The following is a 27,014-nucleotide window of genomic DNA, read 5'->3' as shown; positions in this document are numbered from 1 at the left end:
TCACCAATCATGTTCCAAAGAAAACATTTTTTTTCTTGTTTCCTTCTATTCACCGAATAAGGAGGCATTTTTACTTGAGTGTCCAGAAGCTGAGCTGGTTATGATTTTTAGTTTCCCTTCCAAAATAACATTCTGTTTTTGTTATCAATACACTTCCAAAACATGATTGCAGTGCCTATTGATGCGTCATGAACTGCATATTGTCTATGAAATTTTATGAAATTTTCAACCCCTAAATCTATTTAGTTTGCATTTCTGAAGAACTTGGCTATGATAGGGTTTTGCGCTTTATGCTGATTTTACTCTCGGGTTCTTTTCCAAGTTATTTTATCTTCTGTTGAATTTAATTTATTGGATAGTGACACCACTACATATGATCATCAGAAAGAATGCATGGCTGCAGTTTGGTTAAGAACTGGAGCAAGCCTGCTAGGAAATCATGAAATGCTTCCTTGTTCTCAAACAGGCCAATATCAAGTATATTAACCGACATGACATGGATTCTGAAAAGAATAGCTATGCGATTGAGTTGCCAGAGACGCCAGTTGGCATCAACTTAAAAAGGTTAAAATATTGAACCCCAAAAAGAATATACTAAATCTGTTAAGATTTATTGGATTGTTACTAAATAGAAGTTTAAATCTGCTTTTAACTTTTCCAGGAAATTGTATGATAAAGAAATAAGCTCATATGAACTTAGGCATGGATTCATACTTCTGGTTTTAGTTTAGGTGGCGTAGATGGTGGTTCTGCAAAAGGCCTTACAAAGTATCATGTCCTGCTTATGATTTTCTATCCATATTTTCAATATTTGTTCTATGATTGAGCATTAATCAAATGAAAAGGAAGGGGGAGGGGGAGTAGGAAACGTGGTATTGGTAGGTTATGGTGGTGAGAGTTCAGGAAGAAAAAACGTGGAGACGAATTTGTTATCAGATTGATATTGATTGACAACTAGTTACGCATTAAGAAGCTCCTTGTTTACGTAGCAGCAGATTGGTGAAATGTGTTTTTTTATTCAAGAAAAATGCTATTAGATAATTTAATTAATGTAACAGAAGATGTTGCATATCTGATATAAAACACATACTGCCACTAAACCTGCTTCTAAACCGGTTTCAATTCACAGCCTGGTAGCTTCACAATAGTTTACTTGGGTATTGATTTGCATATCACCTATTAATTATTTTTCTAATCCCTTGTTCCTATCTTTTCTTTTGCCTGAGACAATTTGGCCTACTGCAATAAGCAGTGGTTTTAATTTTATTATGACTTTCTCCTGATGCTAGTGCAAGGCTGTGAATTACAATATTGATTGTTTAAGGTGGATTTTTATGATCATACTGAAGTGGGAATAAAATATGGTTATAAGCATCCACCAGCATCTAGTTGTTTTAGGCAATATTGCTACATCAATAGTAGGTTAAAAGAGACCTGACTGTAATTTCTATTATGGAAATCCATCCACATTGCTTGCTACAAAAACAAGGCTAATATTTAAAGAGAAGGTTAGATTAATATAATTGGATAAAGAATGATTCATAGTACATATCCCATTTCATCTAATAGATTATATCATTAATGAAGACGAATGCCATCTTTGGTTGGTTGGTGACTTAAAAAATGAAAAGGAATGCTTGTTTTTTTTTTGCTTGATGAGGGGAACTTTTAGAGTGGTGAAAAAGGAAAGCTCCTTTATGCTTGACATATTCATTTGCTGTTCACTTCACCTCAGCTGTAAAACGTTTCGCACAAAGTAGCGGTGTGGTTTTAGCTAGAGTTGACATAATGAAAGCAAAAACTATGGTACCTTTTGACATTTGATGTATATTGTTAGGAATAACTTTAGCAAACAAGGAAATAATTTAAGTGAAAAATCAAATAAATGGATACAATGATGAACTGTCTTGAAAATTCATGGAAGCAGTCTCCATCATATCCTTCTATGATCGAATGGCATCAGCCTTAGAAGAGGATTCTCCAGTCAACATAGAGGCAGGATTAGCAAGATACTGCTTTAGCCCCCCCATTTCAAGGGCTACATCTAGCATAGTTGGTCTTGTTGAAGGATTGTACTGTGTACACATAAGGCCAAGTTCAATCAGTTCCAAAATAACATCACGCCATATTTTGTCATAATTTGGCATTGCGGCAGGGCTGCACCTAATCAGTGCTTGCTTTACTATGGGTTCAAGTTCATGAGGATAGTGACTTTTTACCCATTCATGCAAGCTTGAACCTTCATGATCTGTAGGGCGCCTTCCTGAAACAATTTCCAACAAAAGGACCCCAAAACTGTATACATCCCCTTGAGTGGAAGCGCGTTTGCCCATTCCATATTCTGCATTCAATCCAGTGAAAAAAACAATTACAGTGATTCATTTTGTATCTGGTAATAAAAATTGATGACTGAATCATCTATCCGAATTAATAATTAGCTCTACTTTCTTGAAGGACTATGCACAAGCTCTTGGTCAATAGAGTGAACCAAAATATATGACAGTGAGATTTTATTAGTTCTTGAAAAAATAAAAATATATAGCAACATGGTTCCAAATTTCTACGTTGATGTTTATGTTACTTATTCCCATGCAACAACAGAACAAGTTACAATTCTAGCAAAAATAAAGCAATACTTACAGAAGAAGAAATACATACCCGGAGCTATATAGCCAACAGATCCACATAACAAGCCATCTGCTGAGCTAAAGGAGATTGAATCATTTGCAGGAATACTATCATCAACACCTCTGACCAATCTTGCAATTCCAAAATCTGTTACCAGAGCAGTCATGTCTTCGTCAAGAAGAATATTGCTTGGTTTAAGATCACAGTGCACAACTTTAACCGGTGAGTAATGGTGCAGATAAGCAACCCCTTCAGCTACATCACTACAAATGTTCACCAACTGAATCAAATCTAAGCCATTCCTTAATCCATGGCTTGGGTATAGATGCCTCTCTAGGCTCCCATTCGGCATCAGAGGAAGGACAAGAGCCTTGAAATCCGGCTTGCTGCAAATTGTTATGATCCTAATCAAATTTCTGTGCCTGGTTCTCTTTAGGACCTCACATTCTCTCTTAAAACTCCCTGAAATTTCTGCAGCTGTCTTTGTATTCAAAACCTTCACAGCTATTCCTGTATTGTCCCCAAGAGTTCCTTTATACACATGACCAAAACTGCCTGAACCAATTAACCTTGAAGCACTGAACCCACCGGTGGCTTCAATGAGTTGTCTATATGAGATTCTTGGGTACTTGAGCTCTTTCCTTTGTTTTTCCTCATCTTCGAAGTCCCCTCCATTGACTTCAGCCAGTCGATTTCTGAACTTTGACTTGAGCACCAAAGGGTATCCAAACATAAGCAATAAAGGAGTTGCAAACAAAGACATGATGATAGGCAAAATTATAACCAAATGAGAAGGATGTTTCTTTCGGCAGTTTGGCATGCCCTTAATCGAACCGCATAGACCATGATTTCCTAGGAAAGAGTCTATAGTCAGCAATGAAAATGCTCCATTGTCTGATATATTCCCGTGGAACTTGTTGAAAGAGAAGTTCATTTCCTTAAGAGTTGATGATGCCTGAAAAGTTAGTGGTATGTCTCCAGTCAGCTGGTTTAAAGCGACATCTAGTTCTTTGAGGTAAGGCAACCTTCCTATGGAAGCTGGAAGTTCACCTTCCAAGAAATTACCAGAAAGGTTGAGGTGCTCGAGGGCAATGCAGCTCCCAAGTTGCGATGGGATTGTGCCTGAGAGATTATTTGACGACAGATCAATTGCTAAGACCATATCCATTTTACTCAGCTCTAATGGTAAAGGTCCATTGAGGTGATTGCTAGACAAATTCAGGTATAACTTCAAACTCCTCAATCCGGCAACTTCACCAGGAATCATCCCTGAAAGTTTATTATGAGAGAGGTCTAAAATCTCTAGGTTGACGCATTTCCCTAGACTCGGAGGAATTGTCCCAGAAAGCTCATTTCCGTAGAGTAGGAGTCTTCTTAGCTGGAAAAGATTGGCAAAACTATCAGGAATTGAACCTGAAAGTTTGTTCATTGACAAATCTAACAGACCTAAATGTGTAATGTTTCCTAGAGCTTCGGGAATCTCACCAGAGAGTGAATTATTTGACAGATATACTCTCTCTAGTTTTTCCATTCTGCATAGTTCAGGTGGGATGGAACCATTCAAAAGGTTGCTAGACAAGTTCAAGAGGGTAAGATTCACAAGGTTTGAAATGTGACGAGGAATTGAACCGTATATCAGATTACCATCTAGCTGAACCTGTACAAAATTGGCAGAAAGATCACCAATAATAGGAGGTATCTCTCCACCAAGATTATTTCCGGCTAATTCTAGTTCTTGAAAGTCAGAGGAATTGAGTAACGAAGCAAAAAAAGGTTCGAGGTTAGTGTTACCATCGTGGCTAACAAACTCATTGTCGGACAAATACAGGAACTGCAACTGCGGCATTTTACGTACGATATCAGACGGCAACTCCCCACGTAACATATTTGACTCCAAATCAAGCCATTGAAGCTTTGAGGAGTTGGAAAGGGCTTGAGGTACCGGACCAATAAGTCTATTCGACCAAAGTAACAGAAATCTCAACTCCCTAAGTGAACATTCACTATTCAAAGGGATTTGACCACTAAGAGAATTGTTCGAAAGATCTATATATTGCAAAGAATACGATCCATTGCAGAAAAGAGGAGCTGGAATATCTCCTACAAGCCGGTTATTCTCCAAATCAAGGTATACTAATTGGTGAAGAAAACCCAACTCAGGAGGAATGTTTCCCTCAAGAAGATTCCATGAAAGACTAAGTTGTTTGAGCTGAACAAGAGAACCAAGCTCTGCTGGAAATTGACCTTCAAAGAAGTTCTTTGACAAATCAAGAACCACCAAAGAAGAAAGATTAGCAAGAGCAGGAGAAATGGTGCCTTTAAGTGACCTTCCACTAAGGTCAAGCTGCACAACTTGATCTCTAGCATGGTTGCACCCGACTCCTGACCAGTTGCACACATGCACATTTGTTGCATTCCAATCTTCCAGGGCATGTTCAGGGTCTAAAACAATGCCTGACATGAACAAAAGCAACGAAGCTCGATCCTTCCCAATTCTGGCATTCTCATCAGCAGTAGTAGATACAAAGAGAAAGCTGATCAGGAACAGAAAACTAAACTTGGAAAATTTGCAAAACCCCATTTGCTCCTTTTAATGAAACAAAAACTAGAGAGCAGTTGACATACAAAAAGTGCTTGTTTGCACCACCAAATTTTTAGTAGGGATAGAAGCTGTAGCGTTGAGATAATATGCAATATATACAAAGACGGAAAAAAAAAAAGGGTTGCTAGAAAATTTGATGGCCTGTGCCTAACTGCCGTTTAAGGAGTGAACGTACGTTTGGTGCCTATGATCTTTGACTACGAACTCGATCAATCAGAGGTCAACAGGAATGGACACATGCAGTGACACATCAGCAGCGTCACGAGCCGTGTAAGGATGGTGGTGTACATGTCAGCTAATAGGCCTAACACTTTTGGCTAATGATGGTTGCTTGTGAGTTTGGGAGAAATTAGTGGATGATGCGTTGTTAAGGAAAATGTTTAAAGACAAATTAGTGGATGATGTTGGCAATTACTCGGTTTGTTGATGTTGTTGCTCATAATATTTCGGTATATTTGTCGGCTGATAGCGTGGTATGGACAGGCAAAGGAAAATCCCGGCGTAAAGTTCATGGGCTGATACAGAGATTACTTGATGGATTTTATTAGGTAAATTTGTTGCAGGGTTCAAGGATAACTACTTGATGGATTTTATTGGGTAAATTTGTTGAAGGGCTTCAAGAATAACTAGCCAGCTCCACGCAAATCCAACTAACCTCATTCCTATGAAAAAAAATTGTTTATTATTTTTTGTGAACATGAATCTTGTTGCATGAAATTAACTGAAATTGGGAGAGGGAATCCAGTGGAATAGCCAGAAATTTTACATTTAAGAACTTTTTAACATAGGATGAATATAACTTGTACTATATATCGTTTTTAACTTGGATTAATTACCTCGGACCATAAGCATATGATTTTCAAATCTAAAATGACAGCAAAAAGTATAAAAAAAAATTTTAACTTTTCAACACTCCTAAAAAAAAAAGGTTGTCCAAATTTTTTCAAGGATGGCAATGGGGAAGCTCCCTCCATTAATCTTCCCATCTTGGATGCTGCACACGACCAATATTTTAGTTATATGTCAATTTCTCTTTCTCTATGCATATATTAAAATGAATTATACACATTAAAATTTAGTAAAACAAATTATATAAATTTCTTTTCCTACAAATGCAGGGAAAATTATTTTAGACTTTTTATTAGAAATATATATGTTGTTAGCTATTTATACTTTTCGAATATAGATGAAAATTATAAAATGTTTTTTCAACGGATGTGCTATTTGGTTAAACAATAAAATTATTTATACAATTATTTAATAAAATAATCATTTTTGGTGGGCCAAGTAATGTTTAAAATCGTTACATAACCCATACCAAAATTGGGCTATTTTGGGGCTTAGTGGGCAACGTTGTCATTGGAAAGGTCCAGACATAGCCCAAAAAAGAAATCACAGCCAAAGATTTGAGCCTTTGGAGTGGATAGTTGTTTTTGTTGTGCTCTCGTGAAGCCCAATATACAAAATATTCACCCCCTCATGTTTTATTTTTCTTTCCATATTATGCATTTTATATATTGATCATAAAATTTTAAGAGAAATTATCAAGATTACATGATTTTTTTAATTTTATAAATAGAGTTAAAATGATAATATATATTTTTAGTGTATATATGAAAAAAAGAAAAAAAAGTAAGATATATATTATCATTTTAATTTTGATTGTGAAATTAAAAAATTTTATTATCAATATATTAAATAATTTTTTTAATTTTAAACATTTTTTTTCTAATTTAAGTCAATATTAATTTTTTTTAATGAATATGTAACACATAAATTTTCATTTTGTGAAACCTCATGTGAAGTAAATATTTAGCTTTTTCCCTGCCTCTTCTCCACTCAAATGAAAAGACAATGAAAAGTAAAAGTAATTTTCAGTTTTTTATTATCTTTTGAAATTGACAATAGGAAAAAATCACTCCAAGGGTCAAAGTTGAGAGGTTTCAGGGAGGTTTCCTCGTCATATTTCAACGCCCCTGACGCCCGCTTATCTCCCCCATCCCAAAAATGGCTACGACACCCTCACTCTCCTTAACCCATAGACCTCAAATCCCATACCCAACATGTTCAAAGCCTCCCCTATCCCAAAAACCCCACAAGAAACCGCTTCTTGTCCTCCCCAAACCCACCTTTCCTCCTCTTCTTTTCTCTTTCCCTTTCCCTCTCAATCTCAATTCCCCTTCAAACCCACCTCGTTTCCACCCTTTACACGACTCCCTCCACGACAACTTCGTCGAAAACATAGAAAACCCAACAAATTTCCTCTTACCCAATGCCCAAAGCCGCCAAATTCTTTCCCCAGAATCTGCCCCAAGGCTCTTTATCCAAGACCCATCTTGGATATCAGCTTTATTTTTAAAGGGTGTTTACAAAATGGCCAACCGGACTGTCAAAATAGAGCACAAAGAGATCGAGAAAAGGAAGTATAATTTGCTAAGGAGGAGACAAGTAAAGGAAGAGACTGAAGCTTGGGAGAAGAGGGTCGAAGAATACAGGCAATTGGAGAAGGAAATGTTAGAGAAGAAATTGGCTCCCAATTTGCCTTATGTGAAAGGGTTGTTTTTGGGATGGTTTGAGCCGTTGAGGGATGCAATTGCGAGGGAACAGAAGGTTCAGAAGGGGAAAAGTAAGAATCGGAGGGCGGCTTATGCACCGCATATTGATTTGTTGCCGGCGGATAAAATGGCGGTTATTGTCATGCATAAGATGATGGGATTGATTATGGGAGCTGGGGAAGATGGGTTTGTGCAGGTTGTGCAGGCTGCTGTGCAAATTGGGGTGGCTATTGAACAGGAGGTTAGCCTATCAGGTTTAGCTTTTGCTGTTTTTTAATTATCTTTTTAATATTATGTTTTTGTTTTTGATAAATTTGAGAAAGTTAAGAAGGGATTCTAAATCTAGATTTCAACGTCTTAAGAAAGAGTAATAGGCCAAGCTTGGTTGTGTTCAATTTTATGTTGAAGATTCATGCTTGCGTGTAGTTCTTCAAAAGAATAAAACATAAGGCCATTCCCTCTTGGTTTCTAATGAAAATAAGCTTTGTGTTGCAATGTATTGATTTGATAGTTGATATGGACCATGCTAACTTTATTTTTATCAAGACAACAATTTTAAGCCCTTGGCTTATATTTGTTGGGGAATTCAAAGGAAAAAAAAAAGGAGAAACCTTACCTAAGTCTTCTCAGTTTCAAAACTGGTCCGATGCTTGAGTTGCTTATGGGGAATTTGTAAGCATAGTTTTCTAGGTAGTGCAGAAAAGATTTAAACGCATATGGGGATGTATGGTTCTTGCTAACGGACAAGAACCTCTTAGATTAAAATGTTTGAAGGGTTGGTTGAACAATTGAGTGAATTTATTTCAAAAAAGAAATTGAAGTATGCTCATTTTACAAAACTGAGATTCATAACATGATCATGTCCATCTAACTAGGGGAAAATGTATCATTCTATATAGTACTGTATCCTCGTTAGGTTCTTGGGGGGAGTTACTAGATGTTTTAAGCATTCCATTACAGATATTGGTAAATTTTCTTTCTCCCTAATATACAATACCCATCAACTGGTTACAGAGTCACAAGTTGGAGGTTCTTGACTCACATTAACCATGTAATACAACCAAAGAAAAGTTGAGGTATCTTTTAGAAAAAGCTAGCTAGCAGTATCACAAGTTAGAGGTTAGTGGTTCATATTAGTTTGCAAAAACATATTCTTGGATCATATTAGTTTGCAAAAACATATTTTTTCTTTCTTTACCTTATTATTAAATGCACTTTATTTTTTTCTCTCATACAATTTCATATATTAGTACCTATTATTTCAGGGTGTTGGCGTTCTTAGGTTGACTTTTTTTCTTTGTCTCAGGTTAGAATTCATAACTTCTTGGAGAAAACTAAGAACCATCAAAGGAAGCAGATTATAGATGAGGTTCAAGGTGTGAGCAAGGAGAAGGAGATACTTAGGAAACGTGTTAATAGTTTGATTAAGAGGAGAAGACTCACTGAGGTGAAGAAGCTGGTAAAAAATGAAGAAATTAAACCTTGGGGACGGGATGCACAAGCTAAGGTTTGCAGCTTTTGGAATTTTAAACCTTGGAATGTTCTAGCTAACCTTCTTTTCTTAATGACTGATTGATTTTAAAAGGTCTTTCCTCCATGTTTTCCCCACCTTTCGGGATTTTGAAAACCCTTTCTTGGCTGAATGTTATCTTGCAGCTTGGAAGTCGGCTTCTAGAACTATTAACTGAAACAGCTTATGTACAACCTCCAATTGACCAGTCAGGAGATAGCCCTCCCGATATTCGACCTGCTTTTAGGCATAAATTTAAAACAATCTCGAGGGACCCAAAGTAAGACTTTATTTTCCACTTATTTAGCAACTTATCTTTGCAGGATTGACCCCATGCCCCTAAATAATGGTCTGCTAGACCATCTTCCAGGCAATTAGTCACTAGGCTCTTTCTTAGGTATGGAATTGCCTGCATATGTCAGATTTGACTTCTAGGTCCCTCTCATAGATCTCTGGCTTTTTGTTTAGATGGTGGTGCATTTATTGTTGTTCGTTTTTGGACTTTACATGCAAAGCGTGTAACTATGTGTGCTATATTTGTTGGGGGATGGGGTGGGGGCGACATTAATGCCATTTTCTTTTTTGCGCTTTTCCTCTAACAATTACTATTATGAATCATTTTTGGGTGTTGTAGGCAAAAAATTAAGAAGAGATATGGAATTATTGAATGTGATCCTCTGCTACTTTCAGGGCTTGATAACCCTGTAGGGCTTGATAATCCTGTAAGTTAAGACATATCTTTTCATTAATCCTTTCTATTTTAGAAATCTAGCAGTTGATTGTCTTTTGAGGTTATAGTTTAATACTTCCTGTTCAGCCCTTCCAATGTTAACTGTTTTTAGTCTAGCCACATGCATAAGCCATATATTAGTCATACTTATTATCACACAATGCAAAGATCTATTTAAATAGGAGATACTTAAAGGCTTCACACTTAGGATTTTTTGGTCCGTATTGTTTGCTTGTTCTCTAATGATTTTTACTGATAACTACTAATAATCTCAGAAAGCATTCTAGTTGGCAATATGGGTATTGAATAATAAAGTTCTGTTGACTCTCTTGGATTCCTGAAACTCAATTATGTCTCATTTCTTTTATTGTATGCAGGCTAAGCATATGTTGATTCCTTACATACCAATGTTGGTGCCTCCAAAAAAATGGAAAGGGTATGCTATAGAGAAAATTAGTGATAAACTGATAGTTGCATTTGCTTCACAGGAAGTTTATTACTTGTAGCTTGCAACTCAAAATGTTTTTCTGCAAAAGAAAAAAAAGTCAATATGCTTTCTGTAAAGTTAAAAAGAGTCAATGTGTTTTAACATATCTACATTCCTTTTCTTGCTTTCCCTGTGTGAAGACAAATAAACAAAAAAAAATATAAATCAGTAATTACACATCAAACTGAAAGTAAAATATATTCTTCACTTAGCCACTCAGAGTAGTAACTGTATGTTACACTTAAGTATTTGCAAACTCCTTCCAGGTATGACAATGGCGGCTACTTGTTCTTGCCTTCTTATGTCATGAGAACGCATGGATCAAGGAAACAACAAGATGCACTTAAGGGTGTGCATGTAAAAAATATGCAGAAAGTATTTGAGGTAATAACTTTGGGGCTTCTTTTTTTCTTCTTTTCATGCTTTTTGTTTCTTGTTGTTCTAGGTTAAGGCCAAAGATGTTTGTTGGCCTGATGTAAAATTTGTTTGGGACATGCCATGTAATAATAAAAGAAGGGATCTATATTTTGCAGCTCTATGTTGTTCCTGATTTATTGATTGTTCAAATCAAAGCTTTGCCCTTTTTTTTCCCCAAATGTTGCAACTTACCTTCCATCTGGTTCTCTTAAATAATTGGATGTAAAAACACGTGTTCCCTATCTTAAAAAAGAAAAAAAGTATGTCTTCCTTTACATTCCCCCTAATTTTTTATGATTATTCTAAAATACCTTCTTATAAAAAGGGCAAATGTGAAAACTCTTCTGCATCAATTGCTTAACAGATTTGAGTTGAGAATGTATATCTAATCAATTTGAATAATTATATGCTTTTAAAAGCAACAAACTGGAACTGTGAGAATTTATTACAAGTTTACTCTTTTGAGTGATTGAAAGCTTGCCATGAAGGATAGTTTTTGTCTGTAGTCTTGATCTAATTGCTAGTGGTACTTGACTTACTGAAATGGCATGTGTGCAGGCCCTGGATACGCTTGGAAGCACCAAATGGAGGGTGAATAAAAAGGTATTTTCTGTGGTAGAGGGTATTTGGGCTAGTGGTGGCAACATTGCAGGCTTGGTTGATCGTAATGATGTGAGCACATCATGAACTTTTACTTTTTAAAATTTCTTTGTTAATTTTGGTTTTTTTTTTTTTATTCTGCTACCTAACCACTGCTTGTATGATACTCTACCTAGAGTGTTCATACTTACTGGTTAACAGTATCACATTCTAATGGTTCTGACTTCGTTGAAATCCTATGAAATCTAGTGTTAATTATTAACATATTTTATGATGATCAAGAAGCACCCTTTGAATGAAAAGGTCACCCTATTTACCTTTCTGCATGCTTGCTTATTTGAAAATCATGCCAAGATTTCCACCCTACCAATTTAACAACTGGTTGACTCCAACCAGTTGTCTTTTTGGTGATATTCATGTGGAATCTCAGTTGACAATTAGTCTAGCATGAATGAGCCTCTTTACATTTTAGGCTGCCCCAAAACTATGTTCTCTTCCCTTTTTCAGGCAACCAATCCTCTTAAATTTTCATGATTATTTTACTTAAAGGCATAAAAAAATACTGCAAATCAATATTATAACAAATTCAAATTTTTAAAGTGTTTACAGTCTGCTTTTTTCTTACACTGCATGCCAAATCATATGTAGCCAGTTAATTTATTATAGGGTGAGTATTTATTCACTACATAAGTATACCTTCAATGTGTTATTTTAGATTCCTATACCAGAGAAACCTCCTTCAGAGGATTCAACTGAAATTCAAGAGTGGAAATGGAGTGTGAGAAAGGCAAACAAGATTAATCGAGAGAGACATTCTCAACGATGTGACACTGAACTCAAGCTTTCTGTAACTCTCTCTCTCTCTCTCTCTCTCCCCCCCCCCCCCCCCCCCGGTGTATCAGTGTGCATTGCTTGATGGCTTGATGCATTTGCCTGTCTGTGCATGAGTGCTCATATGTTTCCCTTCTGGTTTTTGTTTCATTTTGTGAGTACGATTCTAAGAAGCTTGTCCTATGGCAGGTGGCTCGGAAAATGGAAAATGAGGAAGGCTTTTATTATCCTCACAATCTTGATTTTCGAGGCCGTGCGTACCCCATGCATCCACATTTGAATCATCTAGGTAACGATCTCTGTCGAGGAGTTCTTGAATTCGCTGAAGGACGACCACTGGGGAGATCTGGGTTACACTGGTTGAAAATACATTTAGCAAATCTTTACTCAGGAGGTGTTGGAAAGCTTTCCCATGATGGGCGTCTAGCATTTGTGGATAATCATTTAGATGAAATATTTGATTCAGCAGAAAACCCTATTAATGGTAACCGCTGGTGGTTAACAGCTGAGGATCCTTTTCAGTGCTTAGCTGCTTGTATTAATCTGTCAGAAGCCTTAAAGAGCTCATCGCCACATAGTGTGCTCTCCTACCTGCCAATTCATCAGGTAAATCTTCATTATGAGCCTTGAAGAAGATAAAATGAACATTTCTATTTATGTTTCTAACATATGATAATTAAATTTCTCTAGGTTGCTTGTTGAGTTACATTCTGCACTTAAATCTACATTTGTACTTCGAAAAGCAATTGAATTAAATAATTTACTTCTCTCTGTAGCCATGATCATCCACTTTGAATAGTATTTGGATATAGCATGGGACATCCCTGTATCTAGTTCTTTAGACTTCACATTTTCCTTGTGGAACAGGCATCAAACTTCTGGTCATTAGTTGTTTTTTGATGTGCAAGGATCTGACTGTTTTATAGGCTTCCAGCCTTAACTAAGTGGCACCTGCTGCTGGACCTTCTATTGCTAGTTTGCTAGCATGTCTAGTTTAATATATGCCACTGTCTTTAAGGTTTCAATGTCACATTTTTTTTCTTTTTTTAGAACCTAAAAGTTGATTGGTAATTTGCATGATTGATGGGGGGGGGGGGGGGGGGGGAGGACTTCTGGCCAAAGAAAATTAGGGGGAAAACATATTGAAATATACTGTTATCTGATATCTTTAGAATTAAACTGTGACAGCAGAAAATTCCTTTAGCAAAGTCCTATTCTACTTGTAACAGTTTCTCCACTACTGGCACTTTATACCCTCAGGAGAAATCAGTTCTACCAGAAAGCTCCTTATCATCATAGTGTACTTGATCAAACAATCGTTTGTCTAAGTAATCTTGTTAAATGTAAGAAAATTAAGGTCGCTACCTTAAAATAGTAAGATAGTTTGAACTACTTTTTTGGATAGAATTTTATCCTTTTGAATATTCTAAGAGAGCACGTAGAGCACCGTTGTATTTTTACCATATCTGCTACACATCTTTTTTAAGCTTAACACTTATGTCAATGTGATTATACGTTCATTGCTTGTAGTGACCTTTTAGTGCTGCTACATCTTCAGATAGTTGCTTTTATGAATGAATTACTGGTTAGAAAATATCTGTATTATTTTGGTTCTTTTCTTCCTCTTTACGGGCATTGTTTATCAGTTTTGTTTACACATCTGAATCTTATGCCTTTTAAATATGTCTTTGCATGAATATTTTTAAAATTTATCTTCTCTTAGTTGTTTAATTGGCTTTATTGTTTCTTGTTTCTCATTTCTCTTTTTTTTACCCTAGCTGCTCCATCTTCCTCACCCTCCTTTTCTTTTTCTTCTTTCCCTTAAATTTCAATACAGGATGGTTCCTGCAATGGCTTACAGCACTATGCAGCCTTGGGAAGAGACAGTGTATGTTTGCTGTTTGTAATAAGCATTTTTTTCCTGTTCTGTATAATCTACAATTCATGTTCTTATGCTTGGGTTACACACACACACATACATGTATATGTTTTCTTAACACTGTTCTGAATAATCTAAAATTCATGTTCTCATGCTTGGGTTACATATATGTTTTCTCCATATAGTTGGAGAACTCTGAAGTTGTGTTCTGGACATAAATAGAACTTAACTTGCATCTAGGCCTTATATCCTCTACATGGTTCCCCTCTTTTCTAGTTTTTCCCCAAGTACTGAGATTTTTCCTTGCTAGCCTCATTATCTAATTTTTTGTAAATTCTGCTATAATATTAGAAGCCTTGCACTGTATGAGTAGCTGCTGTAATTATGCAGTCAGATTTTCTTTCCTTTAAGATATTTGGTTGGATGCCTTTATACCTCATTAACTGGTTTCTATTTCTAATCAAACATGAATCTTATCTTTTGGTCTTAAACTCCCTGAAGTTTTTTAAGTGTATTTCTCTTCCTCATGAATGATATATGATTTGAACGTGAAATTGAATCTTACATCTTTGCCTTGTAACTATAAATTATAAATGTTGGGTTGGTTTAAACTCTCTTAGTTACAAATTATTACCCAGTAATTATCAGCTTATCATTAGCCTCTTTTTCTGCTATGTTAGTTATTAAAAGTGCAGCTATGGTCTCAAATCTTTTATCTGTTTTCATAGTTGGAAGCTGCAGCTGTTAACTTGGTCGCTGGAGAGAAACCAGCTGATGTTTATTCAGAAATTGCTGTGAGGTATACTAAATTCCATTATTCAAACCTGGCAAGTAAGCCATTGGCACTGCAGAATTCCTTTTAGTTATTATCTACAAAACTAGTAACGGGGCATGAAAAGCTTGCTGCATCTCAACTTTTGTTGCTTCAGTCAGAGTTTTCTTGTTGATATTGTTGGCCCCATTTATTTGTTGCTTAAGGATGAGGAAAGGAGTAAAAACTAACCAAAACACAAGCATACTTCTTCTTGCATTGAAGTTAAAAAAATCAAACTTTTATTGTTTAATCCTATAAAAAAATGTTATTTTCTTGTGAATTTAAAGTGCACTTTGCTTTGGATAGCAAAATTATGGGGGAAAAGCAACAACTGAACAGAGCCTTAGTCATTGGGGAAAAGACCGCTGGATATAGGTAGTGTTGCTTTAAATGAAAATTTTACACTTGGTAGAAGCATGTTCATAGAAGAAATCTTTTTCTATATAAAGGGATGCTTAGAAACTAGAGCAACGTGAATTATACGATGTAGGAATTTGATTATGGATTAGATATATTTGGTTTGGTAGGCCAAAATCAGAGAACCTGTTAATATAATTTTGTGATTGTATGAGGTGTAGATAAAAGGAATTTTTAGGAGAATCATATGGTAAATCTTAGAATAAACTCAAATAAAATAGCCTGTCAAACTCGAAGGCTATGTGGATACTTTGTGATTTAGTATTGACTTCAGAAGCTACCTTTGATCACTTATTCTCTGCAGTTTGAAGTTTGTAAAATTTAGCGTGTGATAGATAAGTGGCCCTAAATGCAAATGCGTTAAAATGTTGAAGAATAGATAAGATATGGTTGGAAGAGTTTCTGAGCAGCAGCACAAGAGAGTTTAAGGATGGTTTCATAGTTGTAAGGATACAGGAGGAGACAGTTCTGGGTTGCAATAAGGTTAGAAACGCCAAGTACCTGAGCACTGTTCTGAGCATATTATATGAACACAGTTGGTTTTGGCAGCTTTTAGCAGATGATTGAGCATTTGATAACTGAAGGGGATGAGGGGGGTGGTGTAAGATGAAAGGATTAAGTGAGTTGCAAGTGGCTACATAGAATTATTTCAAGAGAATCAATTGAGTTTTTAATGTCAGAAAATTAAGGAGAAGAAAGAGAAAATAATCAATGAGAAGTTCTGAAGACCACTCAAATTCTCGCAAGACAAACTCATTATAATTTATTCCAATCTAATTAGATTGATCATGAAAGATGTGGATGCAAGTAATAAGAGATGATATGAGAGTTAAGGAAGTAGATGAAAATGTTATTTTTTATAGAAATGGGTGGTGCAAGAAGATTCAAAACTATGATCCTTTCATACAGCCGACCCCAGAGTTATGGGATATAAGGCTTGGATTGTTGTTGTTGTTGTTGTTGTTGTTGTTGTTGTTGTTGATAATTGATAACTGGTTCGATGTTTGTCAACTCTTACAATCTTCTCAGTCTTCTAGGAGAAGAATTTTTGGGCAGCTACAAAACATGATTATTAAATTAACATTTAGACAGTTTGTGGTTCAATAACTGAACCCTTTTATTCCTAGTAAATCAATCAAGAAATGCAGATGAAAAAAATAAAATTGGATCATGTTCTTAAATTTGAAAACAATGAGAAGAGACTGCTCATCACTACTAAGGACAAACTATTACAAAGAATACTTGGTTTACTACGAGCATGTCATGTAACCTTGAGTTATTGTATTATCCTTGCTTGGAGGCACGTAGATGTGTCTTGAGGGCACCTATGAAGCATGGATACACAATAACCTATGTGCCTGTGTCTGTTTCAAGTATGTGTCTGATACAGACACACCTTTGATAAGTTGGGTATATTGGAGTTGGTGGATACAATACAGCCAAAAAGCAAAAGAAAAAAGTCATATGTGGTAGGACATTAAGAGGGCACCAGACAAGGAGAAGGGTTTTGCTTTCATCATTTGGCTTCACCTTAGATGACTTGTGGCAGATTTCTAATGAGTAAAATGAATGGGGTTTGGGCAGACTTGTTAGTTCTGTCTAGAGAAAGAGAGGGAAAGTATCTAACTGAAGGGAAGAAAGTTTGTTGCTTAAAAGATGGCTGTAGTGAAAGTAGTATTGTAGAGGTGTAAGCGTGCGAGGTTAAGAAGATCATAGTATCTGACTTTTAGGTTTTTGATTAGACTGGTCTGGGCATTTTTTGGGCAAAGAGTTCATTTATGCTTGGGTATATTGTGTCTTATTATTAGAATTAATGGTTCTTTTAAAGGGTTTTACTACTAATTTAGGTTTCAAGATGTATAAAATCCAATCTCAAAAACAATTAATCCTGCACTTAGTAGTAAATAGTGGTGGCATAGCAGTATCACGGCCACTATTTCACTGTAGCAGCACCCTCTGCTGTGATGACCGCAATGATATTCATTATCTCTGCAACCACGATAAACGTGACATGACTGCATTTTCAATCCCTGATCCTGCATATGAATTGGGCCTTTGGGATCAAAATTCCATCTTGGAGGCATGGTAATCCTGCTTTTTAAAGACTGTCTTTTTTTGGATATTTGAAAATTTTACTTCAAAAATTCAAAGAAGCTAAACAAGACTTTCTACGTCTTTATGCTTGAACCAGTGTTTTTCCTGTAGCTTGTGGCCATATATGTGCTTCATAGGAGAGCACTTTTTCAACATCATTTTCTTGTTGCCTAATCTTTAGGTGTTATGTCAGCCTCTTCTCTCTTTGCTGCTGCTTTAATTTCTGGAAAAATTTTCTATTTGTATATATTCTGAAATAATATACTAAAAATGAGAAATAAAGAATTTCTCTATTCCTCATCTCTATTAATATCTTCCTGGGCTTGGCAGGGTTCACAATATAATGAAGAGGGACAGTAACAAGGATCCTGCAACAAATCCCAATGCTTTATTGGCAAAACTCTTAATTGATCAGGTTGGACTTCCTTGGTTCTTTTGAAACTCAAAATTACTAGATTTCCTTGAACAGTTAACATCTAAACTATTTATAATTTATTTTGAATTAGGACTTTCTTTTCTTAAACTAACAGCTTAAAATGTTGGAAACTTTCAGGTTGATCGAAAACTAGTTAAACAAACGGTAATGACCTCAGTATATGGTGTCACTTTTGTTGGAGCACGCGAGCAAATAGAACGAAGATTGGAGGAGAAGGGTCAAATAACTGATGATAGAGTGCTATTTGCTGCAGCTTGCTATACTGCTAAAGTGAGCAATCCATTTAATATTGTGTACTTATGCATGCATGAACAATGGATGTACAAACTGTGATAATCTCTGTACTATAAATAAATGATACTGGGTTTCTGTGCTCATGCATCCATTTAGATTTCTCTCTCTCTTCAATTGTTCTCAAATATCCTTCTCTTGATTTCTTAACATTGGTATCTTACACTTTGAAATTGCAGTTGTCAGACTGATATAAAATGGGAGTGTTCTGAATTTTTTTTCTTTTATTTTGGGAGGGTGTGGTTCCTAGAACTGTTATATCAGCATTTGGAGGATGGAAGAAATGTTCTATTTTATGTGTGCATGTGTAAGTTTGTTGGTGTTTTTGTTTGCCTGTAGCCTTGGGAAAAGAGTGAATAATTTTTCTTTATATAACAATACCGGATTATGCTATTAATATTTCTGTTCAAATTAAAACAATTATACTTATCTTAATTTGATGCCAAAGTTATAAATATTTTAACAGGTGACATTGGCAGCCCTTGGAGAATTATTCCAAGCAGCACGCAGCATAATGGGTTGGTTAGGTGACTGTGCGAAGGTATGACTTCTTATATTACAAGAATCAATGATAAAAACTGCCTTATGGTAATTATGGTGCATTGAGTTCTAGTACAATTAATTTACTGGACTGTGAAATCCTTGTATTCTAGGTTATTGCTTCAGAAAATCAACCTGTGCGGTGGAAAACACCTCTTGGTCTCCCTGTTCTGCAACCCTACCATAAAAGTGAACGATACTTTGTAAGTGTTAGAGTTGCAGTGTACTGGATTATCAAGCCTGTTTTCCTATAAAAGTCTCATTTTGGTTAATCACGTCACTATTAAAGTAAACCCAGCAGGTTCATTAAGCCTGGTATGATCATAGCATGTCAGCAAAAAGGCCGAATGTTATTGTAGTCACCTAGTTTTGATCTCAAACAATCCAACGAGAAACTTGACCACTGAAAGGACCGGCTTTCTAGTTCACTGTTCCAGCTGAGCCTAGTCAGATATTGGTGTGGGAAGATACATCAATGTTTGGGAGGTTCCCGTGTGTTAAAATACTGAAGAAGGCATTTTCCTAAATCTTCAACTGGAATAACTTGAGGGACAAACCACCTAATTGTTTTATGCTCTAGTATCCATGAAATTACTATTCTTTTTCTCTTGAATGCATGGGCTAAAGATTTTGGTCTTTTTTATGGTGTTCATACTTCAGCATTACTGTTGCATGAGATATGTTTTATAGAATACTAGCTGTACTAGGTTTAGTCTTTCCATTAAATAATAAATTAACATTAGAGTAACAAAATCACTGCTGCTTTTCAGGTAAGAACTTCTCTCCAAGTGTTAGCCTTGCAGCGAGAGGGCAACTCAGTAAGTTCCTTATTCTAGCCCCTGTTTTGAGTTTCTATTTCTGCTTTGATTTGTTCTTAAGCAAGTAGAAACACTCATATTTTGTTAATACCAGGTACAAGTTAGAAAACAGAGAACTGCATTCCCTCCAAATTTTGTGCACTCACTTGATGGTTCTCACATGATGACGACTGCTGTTGCATGCAGGGATGCTGGTCTACATTTTGCAGGTCTGTCTTGTTAACTTTTAGTAGGCAGAGCATAGACCAAGATTAGATTTATTCATTTGAAAACAAGCAAATTAACTTGTATAGAACCTTAACTTAAAAATAAAATAAAAATAAAAAAAACCGTTGTATGGAGCCTTAACTTCAAAAAAAACTTGTATAGAGCCTTGCCATATTATTTTAATAGGGGAAAGTTCTTTAAGTGAATACATTTCCCAAAAAAAAAAAAAAGGGAATGAAATTGTTATATGTGTTATAGACTTCTGCATATGTTGGGCGAAGTCTTTACTTTATGGTGTCCGTGCTTTCTTTTAAGGAATTTTCTTTTTGTTCTTAAATAAATAGAGCAAGGAAATTTAAATACCTTTGAATGTATTAAAGCTTTGTCACATTTAGCATTGACTTACAGCTTGGATTGCTTCAACTGCTGATTAGTATTGGCTGCATGTCCTCTTGTGCTACTATTAAGAAGTTTGGAAGCATGCTGATCACTTGCTAAACTTGGAAGTAAAAAATCTTTTGAGGATAATACTATGAGTTTAGTAAAATCTTTAGTTTATTTTGCTGGTTGGCCTTATTCTCTCAAAGATGAAGGTGACATTCTGATGTGTCACCACTAGTGTGTCATGGTTGACGTATACATTTCCTTTATTTTATCAGAATTTCTCACAGTAAAACCTATAACAATCTAAACCCCTTAATTTGATATCCATTTCCACTACATTATTTACAATACTTTCTTGTGATTGTGTATGTTTGTAATGAAACACTTGACAGAAAAATATTTGTTGCAAAAGTGAGCTTGAAAACAATTTTCTGAGTATATTGTGTGTTATTAAGATATATGTTAGAAAAAAGTGAACCTGCTATATTTAGTATTTATACTGTTTGAAGATCATCTGAAATAACGTTTTTCATTTGCATTAATTCTCATATCCTTATGAAATAAATCTATTTGCAGGGGTCCATGACTCCTTCTGGACACATGCATGCGATGTGGAGAAGATGAACCAGATACTTAGAGAAAAATTTGTTGAGCTTTATAGCATGCCAATTCTTGAAAATGTAAGTGTAGCGATCCCTGTCTTTCTATTCTTAGAAAGTAACCCATAGACAGAATATTTGATTGGTTTGTTTGATTGCAATGTAGAGGGAAAATGTTTCCTGTAAAATGATTCTTATGTTGCGTTTGTTTTCTTTTAATTTGAAAATTAACAATTATATTTACCCACAGTATTCTGAATTTTGTGTTTTTGTTCGTTTTTATTGACTGTATTAATTTTACAATGGTTCTCCCCAGTTGCTTGAAAGCTTCCAGACATCTTATCCATCATTGGTTTTTCCTCCCCTCCCAGAGAGAGGCAACTTTGACTTGCAAGAGGTTCTCAAGTCCCCGTACTTTTTCAACTGATTCTCCGAGTGGAACAATATTTGTATATCATGTGCTGAAACATTGTTAGCTTGTTGTACATTCTTTTGCCCTTGACCATCAAGACGTTTCAGTGAGGAGTAAATCCATGTGAGACTCAACTGAAACTTGGGAAACGAAGGCCAGACTGCTTCCAGCTTCTGGTTATCCTGATTTAGACTGTGAAGGACTAGAATTACCTTTCCTGTGGCTGATAGTTACAGGGAAATGTTGTCTCCGGCTCAGAGGAACTGTTACTCGGAGGAAATAGTTTCTGCTTAGTGTTAATTATTTCTAGCACATCGATTGATACTTATTGGCAGGCAAGAGGCGTCAAAAGATGCGAAGGACTTGCAGCAAACTTTTATATGCTGCGGAAGGTGATCTCCGGATAACAAAAGATTTCTTTTTCTTTTTTTTTTTTTTTGTACTAAACAAGCAATTGTTTCTATTCTTTCATGTCTGCACTTGTTGTATCAAGGATGAAAAGAGAATGCAGCAGGAACACGAGTGCTACTATGTACTTTCAAATCAAAAGAAAATTTTCTTATGCGCTACCACTGTACTTTTTGAACCACTATGACATGCCTGCCTGCCTGCCTGCATCAAACCAACTATGCAAAACGAATGAAAATTGGTTGATGAGATTAATACATTAAATCAGAAACACTCTGGGAGACTCAGATACATTTTCTTTAGCTTAAACAGGCAAATATTACATGCAATCAAGTGAAAACTATGATATCTTATGTTTGCCTGCATTAATTATTACTAATATTTCATAAACCAGAAGTATGGCTGCACAAATAATATTATGAAGAGAACGAATCCAACCATAACTGGGTGATGATGCCCCAGTTTGTTTCACCGAGTGGCATGCCTTGTCAATAAACAAAAACTACTATGCCCCAAAGCTAAAATTCTTTGTGGAAGTAAAAACTGAGATAAAAACCTCTGTATCTTGCTCCTTGTTAGCTTGAGCTTGAATTTGCTCCTTCAATTGAGTTAATTTGACAACTTTTCACTTCTTTGAACCTCATATCGAACCGTGGTAGTGTCATCCACAAGGATCTTCCAAGCATCCAACAGCTCGTTTCACTTCTAGCATCCACAAACTCCTTGGCTCATCCACAGATCTGAAAGAAAACCAAAAAATTATTCCATCTAAGCAAATGGAGAAGGCAGAAAAACTTCCAGAGATGGCAACACCAAAAATACATAACATTTCAGCCTGCATTTTGAGCAATAAAAATCATTGAATGTAAGTGTTTAACAGGGATGCTCAATGAGGCTGAAACATAACTCTTCGAATGTCAATTTTGGACAGGGATGAACTAAAAGCTAATCATGCTCTTAAAACAGCAATAAGAATATCCAAAGACAAGTAATGGCCATAACACATTTAAAATAGAGAAAATGCAAGTAACTGGAGGCATTTCACGGTTTAAAAGTAGTTACACTTTTGGGCAAGACTAAAAGGAATAATGAAGTTGTAGAGAATAAAGTAGCAACTGTTCACAAAATCTGCCTTTCTGATGTTTCTGTCACAAGCACTTACCTTCAAAAAACTTAAAGAAGTTGCTTAAGCAGCACAGACAAGCTTGATTTAAGATAAGGATATTATCAGAAGAGATAGATGAATACAGTCATTTACAGAATCTTTATGTATGCATAGGCAAAGGAATTTGATGCAGGCTAGAAATTTGATCACCTTAAGAAGCAAACACCTATGAAATGTTTAGGCGGAATGCCCAGAACGAGTTTGGATGTGAAATGACAGAAGAGCAAAACGATGTTATAGGTCCACCAGCAGTTTACATTCCCACTTGCTTCATCCACAATGACCATTTAATAGCCTCTAAGAACTTATCATTCTTTCGTAGTGCAGTGATTAGATTGTTGTAAGTTATCTTATCAGGCTCTATCCCATTTTCTCGCATTTCCTTGATCAGACCCACAGCATCTTCAACCATTCCAGCAATTCCATATGCCTTTATCAATGTGTTATAACTGCACAGATCAGGTCCTAGTCCACATTCTTTCAGTTCAGTAAGCACAGTTGCAACTTCATCAATCCATCTTCGTTCTCCATAAATATTGATCATAATGTTGTATGTATACTGGTCCAAAGCACAATTTGATTCCTTTATCCTCTCCAAGACACTTCTAAATTTCTCCATTTGGCCTTCTTTCCCAAATGCATCCAACATACAATTGTAGGCTTCAAGGGACACTGAAAAACCATTGAATTGCATTTCTCGAACAGTTGATGACATATTCTTGAAGTCCTTATTTTGACCATAGGCAGCTATAATAGTATTGTAAGTGATTACATCTACCAAGCCTCGAGTTTTTGCCATCCAGAATAGTTTCTTGACCTTCTTGAAAAGTTTGGCTTTACCACAAACATCAAGCATGACATTGAAGGTGATAGTATTAGGAGCAAAACCATGGTGAAGCATCTGATCAAAAACCTTGGAAAGCTCATCAACTGGCAAGGCACGTGCACAACAGTTAATTACACAGTTGTACATTTCCTGATCCCATGAAACTCCACTCTTCAAAATTCTATAGTAAAGACCAGCTAATTTATCCTGCATGTTGCACTTTTGATAAATTCGGAGCATGTCCCGGAAAAGATAAATGTCTGGGACAATGTCCTTCTGCTTCTCCATCATTTGTAGAACACTGCAAGCATTTTTTAAGGATCCAGCTTTAACATACATTCTTACAACTATGCTAAAGCCAATCATGTCCAAGGCAACTCCTGAAGATTTCAACTTCAAATAGAGTGTTTCTGCTTCAGTGAAGTGACCCATGACACTATAAATGTCAATCATTGTACAAATTACATGCAAATTAGGCTTGTTTTCAGCATTAGGCATTTGAGAAAATATCTTAACAGCATTATCAAGATCACCCAACTCCTTGCAAGAGCAAATCAATACATGATACAGGTTATCTTCAAAAACTGGATCCTTCCACTTTTTGCTGCCCAACACTTTAATTGCATCATCCACTGATCCATTTTTCGCATAAGCCATCACTAAAATGGAACATGAAGTCTGGTCATTTAAGACATGTTGGTAGAAAGACCCAATTAAAATGAGAGGCACTTTATCAATCCTCCCAGCACTCTCATATGCTTGCAAAACAGTACTAAGGATTGAAGAATGTTGACACCTCATCTTGAGCATATCATCAAGTGTTCTAATGGCACCCGCTTCGTCCCCATGCTTTGCTTGCAAAGTTATTAGCGTGTACAAGTTGGAGGAGTTAGGCTTGAATCCCAGCTGTTTCAGCTCCTTGTAATACCATCCTGCCTCCTTATAATTGTCAGCACGTCCCCAGCCCTCAATCATTGAACGGTAAGTTGTTTCATCAGGTTCTAATCCAACTTGCTGAATGCTCAGGAATACATGTTGAGCAGCATCCATATTCGATGATTTTCCATACCCTGTGATTAGTGTATTATATGCAACAATATTTGGAGAAAAGCCTGCTTCTTGCATTGAGACCAATACCTGCTCAGCCTCCTCTAACTTGCCCCGTTGACTATAGGCATTAAGCATCACCAACCAATTCTCAAGATTCAATACGACTTTATCTTCTCGCATAAAGCCAATAATCTCTTCGGCTTTGTCATGCAAACTTAAACGTGTATAAATCGTGATCATCGCAGAGTATGCAGACTGACAAACAATGCCAGAATTCCTCATTTGTGAAAATGCAAACTCTGCCTCCCTAACATTCCAACCCTTCTTGTAAAGTCCCATAAGCATGCCAAAAGTGGCAACATTTGGCCGAACCCCATGTTCCAGCATCATCCTAAACCACTTTGCACCCAATTTCACAAGCCCCCTTTTAGAACACGCATATATAATTGTATTGAAAACCTGAAAATTAAGTTCACAGCCTGAATCACCATTCGCTTGCCTAACCATCATTTCAGCTGCATCCCAATCTTCTCTCCTACCCAACACTCGAAGAACCAATCTATAAGCAGTCACATTTCTCTCTAATTTCCCATTGCTCCTCATCCACTCAAAAAATCTCAAAGCATTACTATCATTAGACCTCTCAAGTCTTTTCAATATAGAATTACAATGCTCCAAGTTCAAGTCAGGCCTAATAGCAGAGTAATCAACATCCAACCCACTATTATTATACACAAAAAGATCCACCCTTTCTATCTCATTACTATTCCTTCTGAAACCAAACCTGAAACCCACATTTTTTTTAATCCATTTCTTGGGGTTTTGAACATTTTGGCCCTCCACAAATTTTGGGTTTTCATTCACTAAATCATTTTTAGAAGAAAAAAGGGTTTCTCTATCGACTGGGTTTGGTTCAGGAATATGAGGGAATTCAGTTTCAAAGCGAGAGACTCGAATATGCTTGAGCCTAGTCAAAGAACTGAGCATGGAAGCAGCTTTACCGGCATGAAGACAACCAGCGAACGAAAAAGTAGAGTATTGATCAGGTAAATGAGATGGGTTTACATAGGAATTGAGTTTCTTTGAATCAACAGTGTCACAAGAAATGAACAATTTCACAGAAGCCATAGCTGTTATTGTAACCGTTCATCAAATTTTGACTCAGAAGAAGAAAAATTTATGCCTTATTTTTTGTGGATGAATGAAGTAAAGAAAAATGAGTGCAAAGTGAAGTTGTTTGAAGGAGGAGGAAAAATGAGAAAGCTTTTGTGCATACCTTGATGATGTGTTGTTTGGGATAAAGGAAGTTGAAGCAGTGGATCAAAATAACAGTTTCTGGATTTTCATTTGTTTTTCCTTTTTTAAGTTTCTCTCTCTATATTTCCTATTTTCCTTTTCCCCTTTTTCTTTAATTTAAGTATATTCCTTTTAATAAATATTAGGATATTCTTTAAATTTAATTTTTGTTCAATTTTTTGCTCTTTTTGGTGAGTTTTTTCTGTTTTGATTTTGTATTTTATATTTTTACTATAATATTTTACCTTATATAATTCATAAATTTTCCGTTTGAATACAAAAAATAATTTTTGAAACAAAAATAACTATAAACATTGAATTTAAATTTACTAAACACTGAATCATAGTGTTTAAATATATGTTAAGTGAGTGTTTGATCCAATTTATAAAAAAAATTATCTCATACAAAAGTAAAAATCATATGTTTAGTTTTTAAATTTTGAAAATTTGAAATTATGTTTTAAATATATTTAAATTTTAGATAAAATTATAAATCAAATCTTTTTCATGCTCGTTTAAATAACAAGTATTTAATAAATTTGTTTATATTTTTATTTTACTCTTTAATAATTCATAAAATCATAAAAATATTTTTTATTGATTTTATTTTTTATTCTAATTTAAATTTTTTTATTTTTAGGTTATTTATTTTTTCAAGTAAAAATTATAAAAAAAATTAATTTATTTTAGTTAATTATTATTTTTATTTGTTAAAATTTATAAAAACTAGATTATAACCTTTGGGATACATTGATTAATTTTATTTTATTTATGTATATATGCATAAACACAAATTAGATTTATGTTTATTTTTATTATTGTAAATATCATAACAAATAAATAAAGCAAAAAAAAATGATGAATTGAATTAAATTTGCTTTGGATGTTATTATATAGTATGCTCACTGGTGGACCATATTATTATTGGAGTCTTTGAAAAATCATTTCTTGTGCTATTTTTTTTTTTTTTTGGAAATTTTGAATAAAAAAGATAATTAAATTATAAAAAATTATTTGA

At 35.4% G+C, this 27,014-nt stretch overlaps 3 protein-coding genes across 10 annotated transcripts; 1 reads left to right on the top strand and 2 right to left on the bottom strand.

Annotated features, from left to right (window-relative positions):
• Positions 1–1,810: 1,810 nt before the first annotated feature.
• On the bottom strand, positions 1,811–5,285 carry LOC111286126 (putative leucine-rich repeat receptor-like serine/threonine-protein kinase At2g24130). The gene is made up of 2 exons (XM_022875929.2): positions 2,659–5,285; positions 1,811–2,341 (listed from the first exon to the last, which is right to left on the bottom strand). Exons 1-2 carry the CDS (start codon positions 5,207–5,209, stop codon positions 1,944–1,946), a joined length of 2,949 nt encoding a protein of 982 aa, XP_022731664.2. The 5' UTR covers positions 5,210–5,285; the 3' UTR covers positions 1,811–1,943.
• Positions 5,286–7,228: 1,943 nt separating this feature from the next.
• Positions 7,229–21,820, top strand: SCA3 (DNA/RNA polymerases superfamily protein). 8 transcript variants are annotated; one of them, XM_022876018.2, is made up of 19 exons: positions 7,229–8,026; positions 9,092–9,292; positions 9,442–9,575; positions 9,930–10,017; positions 10,403–10,461; positions 10,779–10,896; positions 11,488–11,601; positions 12,245–12,376; positions 12,550–12,966; positions 14,198–14,248; positions 14,968–15,038; positions 17,895–17,979; positions 18,118–18,270; positions 18,758–18,832; positions 18,945–19,034; positions 19,602–19,649; positions 19,744–19,858; positions 20,817–20,920; positions 21,156–21,820. In XM_022876018.2, exons 1-19 carry the CDS (start codon positions 7,238–7,240, stop codon positions 21,264–21,266), a joined length of 2,955 nt encoding a protein of 984 aa, XP_022731753.2. In that variant the 5' UTR covers positions 7,229–7,237; the 3' UTR covers positions 21,267–21,820. The 8 variants fall into 8 exon arrangements, 7 of the variants coding, with proteins under 7 accessions (XP_022731753.2, XP_022731755.2, XP_022731754.2 ...); XM_022876020.2 differs by lacking the exon at positions 12,245–12,376; XM_022876019.2 differs by lacking the exon at positions 18,945–19,034.
• On the bottom strand, positions 21,666–26,079 carry LOC111286188 (Tetratricopeptide repeat (TPR)-like superfamily protein). Its single transcript, XM_022876025.2, has 2 exons — positions 22,975–26,079; positions 21,666–22,399 (listed from the first exon to the last, which is right to left on the bottom strand). Exon 1 carries the CDS (start codon positions 25,826–25,828, stop codon positions 23,078–23,080), a length of 2,751 nt encoding a protein of 916 aa, XP_022731760.2. The 5' UTR covers positions 25,829–26,079; the 3' UTR covers positions 21,666–22,399; positions 22,975–23,077.
• Positions 26,080–27,014: the final 935 nt, after the last annotated feature.

Source organism: Durio zibethinus, chromosome 6 (genome assembly GCF_047325235.1).
Source record: "Durio zibethinus cultivar Kanyao isolate XHJ-2024 chromosome 6, ASM4732523v1, whole genome shotgun sequence".
Taxonomy (NCBI): domain Eukaryota; kingdom Viridiplantae; phylum Streptophyta; class Magnoliopsida; order Malvales; family Malvaceae; genus Durio; species Durio zibethinus.
Note: the sequence above shows the minus strand (reverse complement) of the source record. Positions and strands in the feature narration are given on the sequence as shown.